The 15065-nt window shown below is 50.8% G+C and overlaps 2 protein-coding genes across 3 annotated transcripts; one reads left to right on the plus strand and one right to left on the minus strand.

The window, feature by feature from the left end:
• The first annotated feature begins 1638 nt into the window (after window positions 1-1638).
• ANKRD45 (ankyrin repeat domain 45) lies at window positions 1639-13590 on the plus strand. 2 transcript variants are annotated; one of them, XM_025179595.3, is made up of 6 exons: window positions 1639-1792; window positions 5104-5403; window positions 6122-6289; window positions 10980-11074; window positions 12003-12141; window positions 13523-13590. In XM_025179595.3, exons 2-6 carry the CDS (start codon window positions 5121-5123, stop codon window positions 13573-13575), a joined length of 738 nt encoding a protein of 245 aa, XP_025035380.1. In that variant the 5' UTR covers window positions 1639-1792; window positions 5104-5120; the 3' UTR covers window positions 13576-13590. The 2 variants fall into 2 exon arrangements, 1 of the variants encoding a protein (XP_025035380.1); XR_012906054.2 differs by lacking the exons at window positions 1639-1792; window positions 5104-5403; window positions 6122-6289; window positions 13523-13590 and adding an exon at window positions 10052-10205 and having other exon boundaries at window positions 12003-12047.
• On the minus strand, window positions 6988-9901 carry TEX50 (testis expressed 50). The gene is made up of 2 exons (XM_006139368.5): window positions 9404-9901; window positions 6988-7484 (listed from the first exon to the last, which is right to left on the minus strand). The coding sequence occupies exons 1-2, from the start codon at window positions 9731-9733 to the stop codon at window positions 7215-7217; spliced, it is 600 nt and encodes a 199-aa protein (XP_006139430.1). The 5' UTR covers window positions 9734-9901; the 3' UTR covers window positions 6988-7214.
• Window positions 13591-15065: the final 1475 nt, after the last annotated feature.

The following is a 15065-nucleotide window of genomic DNA, read 5'->3' on the forward strand; positions in this document are numbered from 1 at the left end:
GAGGTCACTGCCAAGTGTCAAGGCAACAGTCACCACCGAGTGGCATGGTAATGGGGCACTATCAACTGTCACTGTGTCATTGCAATGGGTCATCACTGAGTGTCATAATGTCTTGGAGAAGCCTTCGCTTCACAGTACTGCATCCCTCCATCATGGCAATGTGTCATGGAGAAACATATCACACTAACGGGTCATAAGGCCACAATGGAGTATCACCAGGCCACAGGAGAGCATCAGAGCAAAGTGGCATCACAGCATAGTGAAGTATCACTGTGTCACAAGCCTCACAGTGAACTGTTATGGAGGAACATCTCAAGCAAGCATCACCATGTTGGGACAAACCATAGCCAAACCAAAGTGAAGTGTCACCAACCCACCGATTAATAGATTACCAAACGTGGCTTAATGACTCAGCACTTCTGATGACAAGAATTCAGAATAATAAAACACAGGGTCACACTTTTAAAAAAAAAACATCCTAAATTTGTAAGTGCGTTAATCTAGATATATTAGCATCCATAAACACAGGGCTTGGCACATTTCCTCTTATTTAAAATGAAATCCTAGACATTTTGGAGAGGGGTGGGTTTTCTTCCTGTGCTCTGGGTAAGGGTCATTATCCTCATTCTGCAGATGAGGAAAGGGATGCATGGAGGGTTTGCATGATTGGCCCATGATCACACCACGCATTTGTTACAGGGCAGGATATAGAACTAAGAAATTAACTGGTTAGTGCTATAAAGCCAATTTTCTCCTGCCATTACCATTTTTATTTGTTTATTTTATTTATTTAAATATTTTTACCCCACCTTTCTATTTAAAATATTCAAGGCGGCTACATTTCCACATCAAAAGCTATGTATGGGACACATCCAGCACACCACTTAAGTAGCCTCAGTAACACAAGTCCTACAATTGACAGGTATTTCTTCTGCTGATATATATATAAATATATATGGCACCTTTGGGTGCATCTACACTGCACCCTTAGCTCAAAATAAGCAAACTGCGTAGCATATTTTGAGTGCATTTCAAAATAGCTTATTTCATAATTTGCTGCTGTCTACACAGCACCAAATTTCAAAATACACTGCTATTTTGAAATGCCCCATAATCCTCATGGAATGAGGTTTACAGGGACGTCAGAATAGTGCTCCTGTTATTTTGAACGATATTTCGAAATAATGGGCACGCTATCAAGACATAGAATAGCTATTTTGGGATACAAATACGTGTGCAGTGTAGACGTACCCTTAGAGACTAACCAAATATATAGAATCATGAGCTTTCATGGGCAAAACCCACTTCATCAGATGAATTGGAGTGGAAATAATATATTGGAGCGGAAATAACAGAAACATATATATTATTTCCACTCCAATTCATCTGATGAAGTGAGTTTTGCCCATGATTCTATGTATTTTGGTTAGTCTCTAAGGTGCCACAGGACCATTTGTTGTTTTTAAAGTTACAGACCCTCTGAAATTTCCTGGCATCATAAGGTGTTGATGGTTTCTCCAGCCGTATTAACCAGTGATTTCCCTTTTGGCTCTCTCACTTCCAGCCATAGAGGCATTGTGCACCCTTTGCAGTGAGCCTGGTCCCTCAGCTGGCTGGGCGGGGCCTTTCCGTGATGTCAGCCTTCCCTGGAATCCAGACAGGCACAGAGAGGCTGGCGCACAGCGTACAGTTGCTATGGCAACAACAGAAGCTGTCTGCATCGGTGGGGCCAGTCAGGGCCGGGAATAGTTTCCTTGGGACTCGGAGGGGAGGACACACATCCTATGCACAGGTTTGTTTATGTGAGCCCTACAGGAACTATGGGGCCCAAATTGTGTCTTGTTCAGTGTTCTCATTAAGGGTCTGATCCTGAGACTCTGCGCTAGGGAGATGTGGGACGTGCCATGTTGGGTGCTGGGGGTCTGGTTGGAAGCCACCAAGACGCTTCTGAGCAGAGAACAGTGAAGTTGCTACATCCTAATCCAGTGCAGTCAGCCCCCACCGTGTGAGCTTCGAAGCCACAGTGCAGGGGACTGCCCCTTGACAACTGGCCCTTTCGCGTGTGTTTTTCAACACAGTTACCCCAAAAAGGGGGTGAGCGTGGTGCCTGCAGTTCCCACTGGGATCAGTGAGTCTGGGACACCCAGCACCAGTCAGGATCAGGTCTTTTTAGGGCAAATACTCCTCTAACATGGCTTCTCTTCTTAAATGTTTGTGCAAACAGCACTTTCCCATGGCTGCAGAGAGAAGTAACCACACAGTAAGAATGTATTTACCCAGTCATGAGAAAACAAACCAAATGTTTCCTGTCAGCTTAAATGACATTGGGCCTGAGGTAGTTTCCAAGTACAGACCCTTCTTCCTCTGCAGAGTGTCACTGACTTCACTGGGACATCCCATAATCCTCTGCCCCGAATTAACTGAGTTAGGCTCTGATCCTGGCGAAACACATGCCAAACTATCCCTAGAAAGTTCCACTCTTATGGAGCATATTGACACTAAAATCCCGTGTTTTGATTCCTTAGTCTCAAAAGTGCTTATGTATTTTAAATCTGTAGATAAATTATTTTGTGAGAAAATGAAAATAAACAATGCACATATTACAGCTGTCAAATGATTTTTAAAATTGCAATTAATCATGGGATAAAATAGTTGCAATTAATCACAATTTTAATCACACTGCAAATAATGGGATACCAATTTAAAAGTATTATACATTTTTTTATGTTTTTCTACATTTTCAAATATTGATTTCAATTACAACACAGAATACAAAGTGCAGAGTGCTCACTTTATATTATTTGATTAAAATATTTGCCATGTAAAAAAAGATAAAAGAAAAAGTATTTTTCAGTTCACCTCATAGTAGTACTGTAGTGCAGTCTCTTTATCATGAAAGTCCTGTTTACAAATGTAGAATTTCACTTAAAAAAAAAAGTAAAATTTTAGAGCCTACAAGTCAACTCAGTCCTACTTCTTGTTCAGCCAATTGCTAAGACAAACAAGTTTGTTTACATTTACAGGTGATAATGCTACCTACTTGTTATTTACAATGTCACCTGAACGTGAGAACAGGCATTTTCATGGCACCATTGTAACCAATGTTGCAAGGCAATTCCATGCCAGATATGCTAAACATTTAGGAGAGCCCCTTCACGCTTTGACCTCCATTCCGGGACATGTGTTCATGCTGATGATGTTCCTTAAAAAAAAAAAAGGTTAATTTCTGTTGGTGGTCTCTGACTTATATGATGCAAATGAAGGTGCATTTGGTCTGCATTGCTTTGGATTTTTTTTCTGTACCAATACTAATGAAAATAATATAAAGTGAGCACTCTACCCTCTGTATTCCTTGTTATAATTGACATCAATATATTTGAAAATGCAGAAAAATACCAAAAATATTTATACAAATGTAAATAGGTATTCCATTAATGTCTAACAGTGTCATTGTAATTGCAGTTAGTCACTATTTTTAATTTTATTTGTTTTGCATTAATCGCTTGCATTAACTGCAATTGACAGTCCATGTTAAATACTTATATACATATAATTTTCCTAGTGCATCCCTACAAAAAACAAAGTGGCTACGTCTAGACTGGCATGATTTTCCGCAAATGCTTTTAACAGAAAAGTTTTCCGTTAAAAGCATTGGAGGAAAAGAGCGTCTATATTGGCATGGACGCTTTTCTGCAAAAGCACTTTTTGTGGAAAAGTATCCGTGCCAATCTAGACACGCTTTTGTGCAAAAAAGCCCCGATTGCAATTTTCACGATCGAGGCTTTTTTGCGCAAAACAAATCTGAGCTGTCTACACTGGTACTTTTATGCAAAATCTTTGCGCAAAAGGGACTTTTGCCCAAATAGGAACAGCATAGTATTTCCGCAAGAAGCACTGATTTCTTACAGTAGGAAGTCAGTGTTCTTGCGGAAATTCAAGCAGCCAGTGTAGACAGCTGGCAAGTTTTTCCGCAAAAGCACCTGCTTTTGCGGAAAATCTTGCCAGTCTAGACACAGCCAGTGTGTCCAGTTTCAATGGCATTAAATACTATGTCCCTATCTCCCCACCGACATCACTGTTGCTAGTTTCCTACGGCTGTAATTAATTGCCTCACAGCAACCTTGGAAATGTATATTATTATCATCCCTATTTTACTAGCAGAGAAACCAATGCCTGGAAAAGTCAGGTGACTCTAAGGCCACATAGGACCTCAAACAATGTCTACTGAAATCAATGGGCGTTTTCCCATTGATTTCAGTGGGTGATGGAGCAGACCCATTGCTAGTAAATGTCAAGCAAGGTCTAGAACTCAGCAATGCCAACTTTTGGCTCTAATCATTGGTCTATGCAAGATCCCTAACAGTTGCAAAAGGACAGGGACCCACAAGCTCCAATAGCAAAATAATTATCCTTCTCCAGCAGCAGGATAGTGATAGAGATGTAGCCGTGTTAGTCTGGGGTAGCTGAAGCAAAATGCAGGACAATGTAGCACTTTAAAGACTAACAAGATGGTTTATTAGATGATGAGCTTTCGTGAGCCAGACCCACTTCCTCAGATCAAAAACAGCAGCAGGGTTAGTAAAAGGTCACACAATGAACTGCTGTGCTTCTCTTTAGCCAGCAGGGGGAGCCAGCACTGTAATGAATATACAGTAATGGAACTAAATTGAGAGGGGCAAATTACATTTGAAAACTTTACATAAGGGCTACTGAGTTCACAGAAAGTTCAATGTCTTGTTCTACCAAGCTCTGCCTGATGTATGAACTCATGGAAATCAGTCTTAATTTATCGCAGCAATCTGCTCTTGTATTTTGCTTTTTAAATGAAAGCTGAGATGCTCATGCAATAGCATGATTCCAGCCTCTGGGGCTTTAAAAAAACAACCTACAAATGACAAGATCCATGATAAACAATGAGAGCTGGCACCAATGTAAACGAGTGCCTCTGCATCTGGGAGGGTCATTGGTAAACATTGTGCCGCATTCTGTTTTGGAAGAGACGCGGGTGGTTATATGTAAGGGACACAGTGCAAAACCAATCAGCTGCTTTACAGGATTCCATCCTCTTTACAGGATTCCGTCCTCTTCCTCCTTTCTCGGCAGGTGTTGCTCTCGACCCAATGGAGCAAGTAGGAGCGCCACAGCCAGACGATACAGGGGAGGCCAAGGAGACAGAGTATTCTAACCCTCTCCTGAGGCCTGCTCTCACTGGAGATGTGGAAGGGGTGCAGCAGATTTTTGCTGACCCAGAAGACCCTGATGGGGAAAAGGCCATGAAGCTTCTCCTGGACAAGGACATCATAGGGAGAGACCTCCTGTATGCAACCTGCATGGCTGGACAGAGTGCAGTTGTCAGAGCACTGGCAAAATACGGGGTGGACATGCAGGATAAAACAGCCAGGGGTACGCTGCTGACAGCTGGGGGCAGCAGGCTGGCCACACACCTGCTGACGCCAGCTCTGACCCAGTTCCCATCCAAGCTAACCCCACGGACTGCAGTGGTGCTAAGTCAGCCCTTCTGCTCCTCCAAGCAAAACCTGGCCCCTTTCATTCACATTCACCTACTCTGTCCGGTCCACCCTTCCCTCTGCCTCTGCGGATCTTGAGTCAAATACCACTGACATCTCGGGAGCCTCTCCATTGACTTCCCTTGGCTTTGGCTCCGGCCCTAGATCCCCACATGGCTTCATACTCACCTCCTCTCCATGCCCATTCACTCCCCCATCCTGGCCTCTCCTCTGTTCCCTTCTTTTAGCTGTTCACTATTAAAAGTTGAGCTTCCTGGTTTGCTGCCCCAGCCCACCTCCTGCAACTTAAATTCTCCAACTTCCTTGCTGCAAATCTACCCCTTCCACTGTCACAGGACTGATTCCAGACTCCACATGTCTTGCCCCTCCCCTCCATCCCTGTACCTTGTGTCTGAGGGTTGCCCTTGGTTACAGTTTTCTCCTCACCCTCACGCTGCCGTGGCAGCTGTATTTCAGGGCAAGGTGGGGGCCACGGGTACATAACACTTTGGGAAGAAAGTTGCTCTGAAAATGCAAAGTATTATTAGCTGGCAGTTAACCCCCAGCAAGATTCCTCTCCCTTTGGTTCTCATGCCTTTTCTTTCGTCCCCCAGGTTACACGCTCCTGCACTGTGCGGCAGCTTGGGGCCAGCTGGAGACTTTGAAAACTCTGGTAGAACTGGAAGCTGATATTCTAGCCACAACCTTCCGGGGTGAAAAGGCCCGAGATATAGCCCACCGTTATGCACAGACGGACTGTGCTGACTTCCTGGACTGGGCAGGTGAGACTGGTAACGCCCACACTGGCTGGCTACAGGGGTTGTGATCACCGCGGGCTAGAGCCTCAGCTGTTGGAAGTCCATCAGAGCTGCACTGGAGCTGATTTACACCAGCTGAGCGAGGATATGCCCCCATGTCTGTAGGCCAGGGCAATTTCAAACACTACGCTAGGCCTGGCCCGTAAGCTGACTGATCCAACAACAAATTCAGCTACTAACGTGAGATCTGCTCCAGTAACTGTGGAAGGCTGCCTATGCCCCAAGGAAAGTCTGCATCAGGCTGGGGTTCTCTGGTCCTGCCAAGCTGTGCTTGGTGCCGGACCAGTGGGAAAGGGACAAGGCTGGTTTACTTTGTCTGTGCAGCTCCCTGACATGCAGGGCAGTCAAGCAGCCGTGTGGCCCCTGGTGTGACTTACCGCAGGCACAGAGCTGCTCTGTTACACCCCACAGCTGCCACCCTAAGGGGCCATTCTAGCAGCCAGTGGTGCTGGACACAGTGGCTCATGCCCCCTGTCCCGTGGCCAGACCCACTGGACGGGCTGGTGCCCGGCTCTTATTCTGGTTCCACGCATATGGGGATTCACCTTTGGCGAGACGAGCCCCCAGCTAACTGGATGAGGCAGCTTTCCAGCTGCCTTGCATTGTGGGAGTGGTGGAAAGCAGATGGATCAAGGAAAGAACCTGGGCTTCTTTCTCCCCGGTGCAATGTTCTGAAAGATTGTTTTTAATTGTCCCTCGTTCCCCCCTCCTCCTTTTCCCCCTTGTCCACAAGATCCTCAACAACATTCAGCTCTCACACTGTCATGCGCCTTGGCTCTGTCCCTGGCCTCCCCGCTCTCCTGCCTTAGCAACATCCTTGCACAGAATCTGGATAAACAACGATTAGAGCACAAAAATAGGATTGCTGTCCCCGGGGGCATCCGCTCCCCTACACTTCCTGCATCACGGTATCCATGCTGGAGCTGTGGCTGTAGGGACAAATGGGGAAGGACACTTCATCCTTCATTTCTTCTCCCTTCCTCTTCTTACTTAGCTTCCGCTGCCTGGCTTCTTTCCTCTGCTGGTGGCACACGTACTTCAGGTATTTCATCATGACAGACGTGTTCGCCACCAGCCTGCAGAGCATCTTGTCCACATTGCAGGTGCACTCAGCGTGGAATTCCGTTGTGACGGACAAGGAAGAGGTTTGGACGGACACCTGGGAAGACAAAGCAGACGACGGGGTTACAGGGATTCTGTTCCTAGAGAGCCAAAAGGCATCAGCCTGGCTGTGTTTCTTTCTCCCCCAGTCACATGACTGCAGGCCAGATCTTCAGCCAGTGTAAATCACCTCTGCTGATTTCAGTGGGGTGATGCTGATTGACCCCCGCCAGGGGATCTGGCCTGTTGACTTGAGAACTAGTCTGTGTTATAGTAGCTGGTGATCTGGCCCATGGACTTAATGGATCTATGCTGGTTCATACCAGAGGGGTATCTGGTCCAGCCTGTTCTCCAGAGATTTATTCTCTGCAGGTTGCTATAAAAAAACGTACCCTCCCATTCATCTGCTAAGGATCCCTCTGGGTTTTACCCTCGCTGTTACAGTACTTTCAAATGTCTCCGTTGCCCTTTCTAGGGTTAAATCAATCTCTTAACTATTAGAGACTAGGATGAGATTGCCCCACATTCACCTAGCGGGGGTTTCTTGCATTGTCCTTGAGACACTGGACTGGACGATTGCTAGTCTGCCCATTCTTATGTTGCTATATTCGTGGGGCCTGAGAGAAATTCCTGAGCAAACCCATGCTACTGTGTCCTTTGCTGGTACGGTCAGTCCTCAGAATAACAATTCCGTTTCAGACAATGAGGCCCAGTTGACCTGAACCTTTAAAACCGGTCCTTCACGGAGAGGCTGTCAGCCTCGGGGAGCGGTGCTGAAGAGAGCAATGATCAACAAATCACGTTTCATCAGACACTGCTGGTGTAGGGTCCAGTCCTGGGCCCCCTGATGTGGATGGCAAAACTCACCGATGTGAGCCGCAGCGTACTTTGTGAACAGCCCCTCCGTCGGATGTAGGACCGCCCATAGCACCGTGCTGCAAAAGCACCAAGGCCCAGGTCCTCAACAGCATCTCGGCTCCTCATTTCCACTGACTCCAGTGACGTTAGGAGCCCGAATGCTTTGAGGGCCTGGGCCAAGAGCTGACTCCATGTGAAAGCGTCTCCCCACTGAGGGCTCCGTGTGGTCTGAGCGCAGACGGCAGCCCTGCCACACGGGCCGGCTGGAACAAGCCCTTGGACTTTGGATTCGTTGGCGGCGGCACGGTCCCAGGTGTCAGCTGGTGCGTGCTCACCGAATGCTGGAGGGCGACGCCCTCTCATCTCTCCAATGCCTGTTCCTTTCCCCTCTGAACTGAGAGCACCATTCGGTAACAAACACTGAGCTCCCCGGGCAGGGACTGCGTTTGTTTTCCTGCTGTCTCTGCAGCACCGAGCACCATGCGACCCTGATCCTTTATTGGGGCAAGTGCTACTCAAGTAATAGCACAGGGGTGGGGGTTTCCCCTAGACCTCTGATTGCACCCAGAGGGCTCCCATCTCCCCCAGGAAATGGGACTCAATCCAAGGCAAAGCAATGGGTGCTCTCCTGGACTGGTTGCTATTTCTCCATATTAGTGCCTTGGCTCTAGCTTTTCACAGCCTATGGCTGGATTATGGGCACAAAACTCAAAAGCTGACAATGCCTCTGGCTCTCTGCCCAGCTTTTCAAAGCACAGGATAGTTGGTCGCCTACATAAGTGGCTGACTTCCCAAAGTGCTGAGCAGAGACCCTGGAGAATTGGGTACAGTCAATGGGAGATCTGGAATGCTGGGCATTTTTGACAATCAGGCCTGAGGTGTCCAAATGTGGATTTCACTTGAGGCTCCAATTTCTGAACCTGTTGGCTCCACATCTTCAATGGCACCTCAAAATGGAGGCACCCAGATTAACAGACACTGTTTGAAAATTTAGGCTTAAGGAACTTGCCCAAGGCCAGCCAAGGAGTCAGTAGCAGAGTTAGTTGATTTTTTTTTTTTTCAGTTCCATGCTCTAATCTAACCCTCACCATTTCCACCTTGCTCTTTTACATCACTCACCTTCTTCTGAGGCCTTCTCAGTTTGCTCCAAAGACAGCGTACACATAAACCTAGCAGGAGGAAAAAAGTAATCTTGCAGCTGCCATACAGAACCTCTAAGCAGTCTCTGGCTATTTCCAGGCTGGTAAAGCAGTGAGACAGTTGGTCCAGAGGGTAGGGCAGGCAGCTAGATTGGAACTGAGCGCCAAGCTGCAGTTGTTCCAGATCCTCTGGGAGAATTTCCCATCCCACTCTGACCCAACTTGGGCGATCACAAAGGCAGAGGCTGTCCTGGAACAAGAAGACAATCCAGACAGGAAAGAGTAGGAAGAGATCTCGGACAAACATCATCTTCTCTTTTAAGAGGAAAGGGCTCCAGTGACTTGATCATCAGCGGGTACCAGCTGCAGCCAGAGATCCAGCAGCAAACAGCCCTGAGAGTTCATACTGTATTGCCTTGGGTGGATGTAAAGCCAACGAACCTCACCACCCCCCGGCCTTTCGTGGCTTGGCTCCAACTCCAGGCCTGAGTGCCAGAGGGGCTGTCAGCTGGTGACATCGTCAGCCAGTGGTTTGCTTTCAGGAAAGGGATTGTGATGTCACAAGGACGGCAAAGCTTTTCTCGGCGGGCCCTGTAAGGAGTTAAAGAAATAAGCAGCCTCACCTGGTTTTGGGGCCAGAGTGGGACGAGGGCTTAGAAAGGCTGATTTATAATCCCAGCGCTACAACCGATTTAGCCGCTCCAGGCCTCAGTTTCCCCATTTGTGGAGCAGAGATACTACTGACCCGTTTGGTGCGGTGCTTTGAAATCCGCAGATGGAATGTAAGTGCAAGCTATTACTAATACAGGGCGCTGGTCTGATACAGCCAGTTAAACATAAGAACGGCCAGACGGGGTCAGACTAAAAGTCCATCCAGCGCAGTGTCCCGTCTGCCGACAGTGACCAATGCCAGGTGCCCCAGAGGGAGGGATCACAACAGGTAATCCCCATGTGATCCCTCCCCTGTCACCCATAACTATGGAACTGGGGAACATGGAACCTGGCGTCACTGAGTGGTTGGGAACCCCCTCGGCACACTACTAGCCCCGCTGAAGTCGCACTCCCCATGTGGGTAACTGCTCTGTTGTGAGTCTGAGGTTCACAGTCTCTCCCCCCCCCCTGTAACTCGGTCAGGGCAGTGACCCCCCAGGTTTGCAGCCTGAGTGTTGGTGTGATCCAGAGGGGCGGAGCTCTTGGGACTCCCCTAGAAGTCCAGGGGAGCTAGGGGCACCACCATCTCACGGGCAGGCCCATCTGTCCTAGAGCCCTGCCTGGCATACCCTGGCATTGAAAGCATAGATTTACACCGGCTGCGGATCGGCCCGGTAGTGCCTCATTTCCCAATCTGTTCAATGGGACAATAGACCTAGCCCCATCAGATCATTAATATTTATAAGCCCCAAGGGCTTCCAAGGAAGGGCAAAATCTGGATCAACATGAGCCAGGAGGCTGCTCCCTTTAGTGTAGCTATCTGCCTCGCGATAAGCCCCTGCCTCAGTCTGTGAATCGGCCCCCAGGATCCAAACCCCCTTCGTGACATGTGATCTGTTTCTCAGAAGCCAAGCAGGCCCTGCGGACGCTCATTGCGCACGTCCAGGCAACGATTGCAGATCCAGAGAAGGTGCAGGGAAGGCTGAACAAGGAAGACAAGGTGCAGTGCAGGGCTCTTCTCGGGAGAGCCGACTTAGTCGCGGTTGGAATGTTAGAGCTGCCGAGCCGGGGGGCTTGGGGGGCGACAGGTTCTCTGCTCGCACCGCCCTTGCCGAGCCTTCCCCAGCCAGAGGGGAGGAGCGAACCCTCAGAAGCGCGCAGCTCAGCCCAGGCATGATGGGTCCTGCCATGAGGGCAGGACTCGATGACCTCCCATGGTCCCTATGATAGTCCTTTGATAGCCTGCTGGAGAAGGGGCCAGATAACACCCAGGGCTCCCATCTCAAAGCTAGTTAGGTGCCCAACCCCCATTGATTTCAATGGGAGTCAGGCTCCTAAAGACCACTGAGGAGCTAGCCCAGGAGCTTTATGCATATGCATGAGGCCTCCTGGGTCCTCGGCCAGGTGTGTCTTGTCCCCTTTCCCAGGTGGGGATGGTGACCCCGGGGAGGGGAAGTGGTGAGTCCAAGGTCACACAGGGAGAACAGAGCCTGCGGCCCTGCCTGCTGCTTAGCCCTCTCGCTGGGCGCTCAGTGCTGGGTCACGCCGCAGCCTCCCCTATAGCTACAGCACGGCTGGGCTGCGAGGAGTCGTGCCCAGGCAGAGTCAGCATCAGGCTCTGGCTGATCTCCTGGGAGTGCCTGGCTTCCCACTCTGTGCTCTGATCACTGCACCTCTCTCCGCAGTTACCTGCTACCCTGGGCCTTATTGGTAGCTCCTCGCAGGAGAGGCCAGGTGCAGTCCGAGCAGGCCAGTGGTGCCCCCTCCCTTTGGGGGCAGGCCTGTAAGCTTGCTTAGATCACCTAGCTGCTTTCCAGCCTCCTGCCTGGTGGAGAGGGGCCCCATGTAACCTCCTCTAGAACAAGCGATAGATCTCCGGAGCTCGCCCTCTCTAAGGTGAATCCCTCCTCTCCCCATCCCTCCTACAGAGCATGTCTCTGAGTGCCTGCCGGGTGAAATCTGACTGGCTTGAGAACACCAAGGAGCCCACCAGGCAAGACTTCGTGGATCAGAAGCAGCATCTGGAAGAGATCATGCTGCCCATCTTCACAAAGCTGGCCATGCCCCGTGAGTACTGGGGCTACGGATCCCAGGGCAGGACCGGCCAGGTTGATCCCTAGAGATGTTTAAGTCTTGGCATGACAAAGCCCTGGCTGGGTTGATTTAGTTGGGATTGGTCCTGCCTAGGGCAGGGGGCTGGACTTGATGACCTTCTGAGGTCTCTTCCAGCTCTATGGTTCTATGTTCTGTTATATGATCATCAGTGTCCGTGTCTAATCATCATTAGTGAACATGAATCAATTACTGAACCGACATTCAAAGAGTCATCACCACCGAACACAGGGTGGGCTCTGGAGAGACCATGCCGATGCAGATGTCACCCATCTGTTGCCAGGTGGTCTGGGGGATCGGGCATTTGTAGGATGAGATTACCCAAGGGTGTGCGGCCACAGAAAGATGATGGGCCTGATGCCCTGGTCCTCTGGGGTAGCTTTGTGCTGGGCTCCATCCCGGCTGACGGGGGAGGGAGAGATGAACCCTCCAGACGCTCTGCAGAACGGCAGGCGGGGGAGAGGTGGGCACCTGGGCCGGGGAGCAACGCAGAGCTAGGAATGCGAACAGGGCTGCAGGGGGCTCTTTTCCTCCCACCGCCTCAGGAAATCATGGACTGCTTGCCTGTCCGTATCCCACGCCCAGGTGATCCCTGGCCAGGACGCCCTCCCTCTTCCCGCTGGCTCCCAAGCCCCAGCAGTCCCTCAGGCACCCAGCCTTTCAGCCCCGGCCACCCATGCGCTGCCCTGGCCTCGGAGCCACCCAAAACACAGGAGAGCACCTGGAAACTCCTCTCTGGCTCCAAGCTGAGCCCTGCCCATGTGCTCACACCCACCTCACTTCATTCCTTTGCTCAGGCCACAGGCTCTGCCTTCCTCAAGCCCTGAGTCCCTCACCTGCCCTAACCTTCCCGCACTGTCCTCTCCCAGCCCTCTTCCCTCCCAGGAACGAAGCCAGAGGCCTGCAAAGCAGGTGGGAGTGGGGAGGGAAGAGCAAGTAATGGGGAAGAGACCTGGGTGTAAGCTCTTAAAGGAATCACTCGGCACATCTGGGCTGGGATTCCCCTTAGACACCAAAGGCTCAGTAGCTGGAGCTAAGATGGAGAGCACATGTCAGAGGCGCCCGCCTGAAACCCCGCCCACAGCCTAAAAGCACGGGGATTGAATAGCTCTCCCGAGGAAGGGGCATACGGCAAGGGAACGGCCCATCAGCACGTCTGACAAAAGTGAGCGGTGTGCGTAGCCCTCTGGCTCGGGGTCTGGTGACGATGCGGCCAGTCGCCTTAGCTCACTCAGCTGCACGGCCGTGCTTGCTGTACGCGTTAGTCCATAGCTGCACTAGGGGAGGCAGAGTCGGGGCGCAACGGAACATCGCTTGGAAATCTGCTGTCTTGCAGGCCCTCCGACGGTGAAGAGCGCCAAGTCTGCGCAGAACTGCAACAAAAGCTGAAGCCTCGTTCCCACAGCTCCTGCCTGGCTCAGGTCTCATCTGTTTTTAAGGCTCACACCCATGTAGTTGTACAACCGGAAGTACAGCCCCGGAGCCCGGCTTCGGGCGGGGCCAGGCCCACGGGGAGACTCAGCAGGACAGCTCCAGCTGTGCTCAGTGTCTGAACGCCAAGACAGCCAGGGTGCTTTGTGGGGTCAGATGCGGCACTCGCTGCCCCCGCGCTCACCCGGGGGAGTGGCACTTCCAGTTCAATGAGGCTGTATTGCGGCACCCCCGCAGGAGGAGGCTAGACACTGTCTTTGGGGTGGAATCTCCTGCTGCTAGGCCCTTTCTGATCCGGAGCCTGGTCGCTTCACCACTCGAGTCAGCTGGAGGCTGATCTTGAGAGGGGCTAAGCACCGGCAGCTCCCAGTGAGTCCAACAGGGGGCAGCCCGTCTCAGACCCTTCATTTAGAGTGGATTTTGCACCGCCAGGCTCCTAACTGCAGACCCGCACGAGAGCCCCAGCTGGCCGGGAACTTCCCACTTTCAAAGCTCAGGCTGAGCCGGCCGTACCTCTCGGTCGCTTTCCCAGGCGTCGCTGTTGTCCCAAAGGGCAGAAAACCTTCTGAGGATCATGCCCCCTGAAACAGGAAGGAGAAAGCGCCTCTAAAAATAGCCATCTCCCCCCACCATGGGGTGCAGCGTAAGATCGCCCAGCCAGGCGAAGGATGGAGGCTGCGCTCTGGCTCCCTTGTCTGGCCTTCGTGGTGCTTCTCGGTTATTTTCCCCGGGCTTGTTTAAACCTCAGGCTCTTTCTCGTTAGGATCGATGCCATTCTGTGACTGGGAGGGCCCGGTACACACGCTCATTGTGTTCTGCATCAAGCCGGGGTGGCCTCCAAGGGTTATGCGGGGGCTCCTTTTCCTCATGCCAGACCCTGGGGATTTGCCTCCCGTGCTGCAGGGCTGCCCACAAGTGGCACTCGGCCAGGAGCTATCGGAATGGATTCCATCCGCTCAGCTGGCTAGTGCAGCCAGCACATGGCTGCTCGGAGAATCTCCTGGGTGAAGCACAAAAATTAATCAAAAGCATCAAAGCGCCTCCGCCACCGAGTGTGATTCGTTCCCACAGCAGCAGGCAGAGCACCAGCTTGCACCAAAGGGGCTGCAAAATGAGTCAAATCCACTGTGGGAGGAGCTGTTGCCTTTGCCGGTGTCCTGTGCCGGTGTCCTTCAGCCAAGTTCCGCCTGGGATCCTAAGGGTATGTCAGGGAACAGCTTTTTTGCCCGTTGCCACAGGCACCTTGTAAAAATGCCCTTTAAAACTTAGTGTACCTGTCTGTCCACGCCAGCGGCAATTCAGCCTATGCCTCGGGCCACGGCAAAGCCCATACCTCATTTAGACCTGGCTCTGAAGGCTTCAGTGGGGCAGGCGAATGCCACAAAGAGCTGACACATGCTAGGCAACCAAAGGGGGCTCTCACGCTGGGGGTGCAAAGAACTTGCTGA

This window comes from Pelodiscus sinensis, chromosome 9 (assembly GCF_052426305.1).
Source record: "Pelodiscus sinensis isolate ZL-2025 chromosome 9, ASM5242630v1, whole genome shotgun sequence".
NCBI classification, from domain to species: Eukaryota; Metazoa; Chordata; order Testudines; family Trionychidae; genus Pelodiscus; species Pelodiscus sinensis.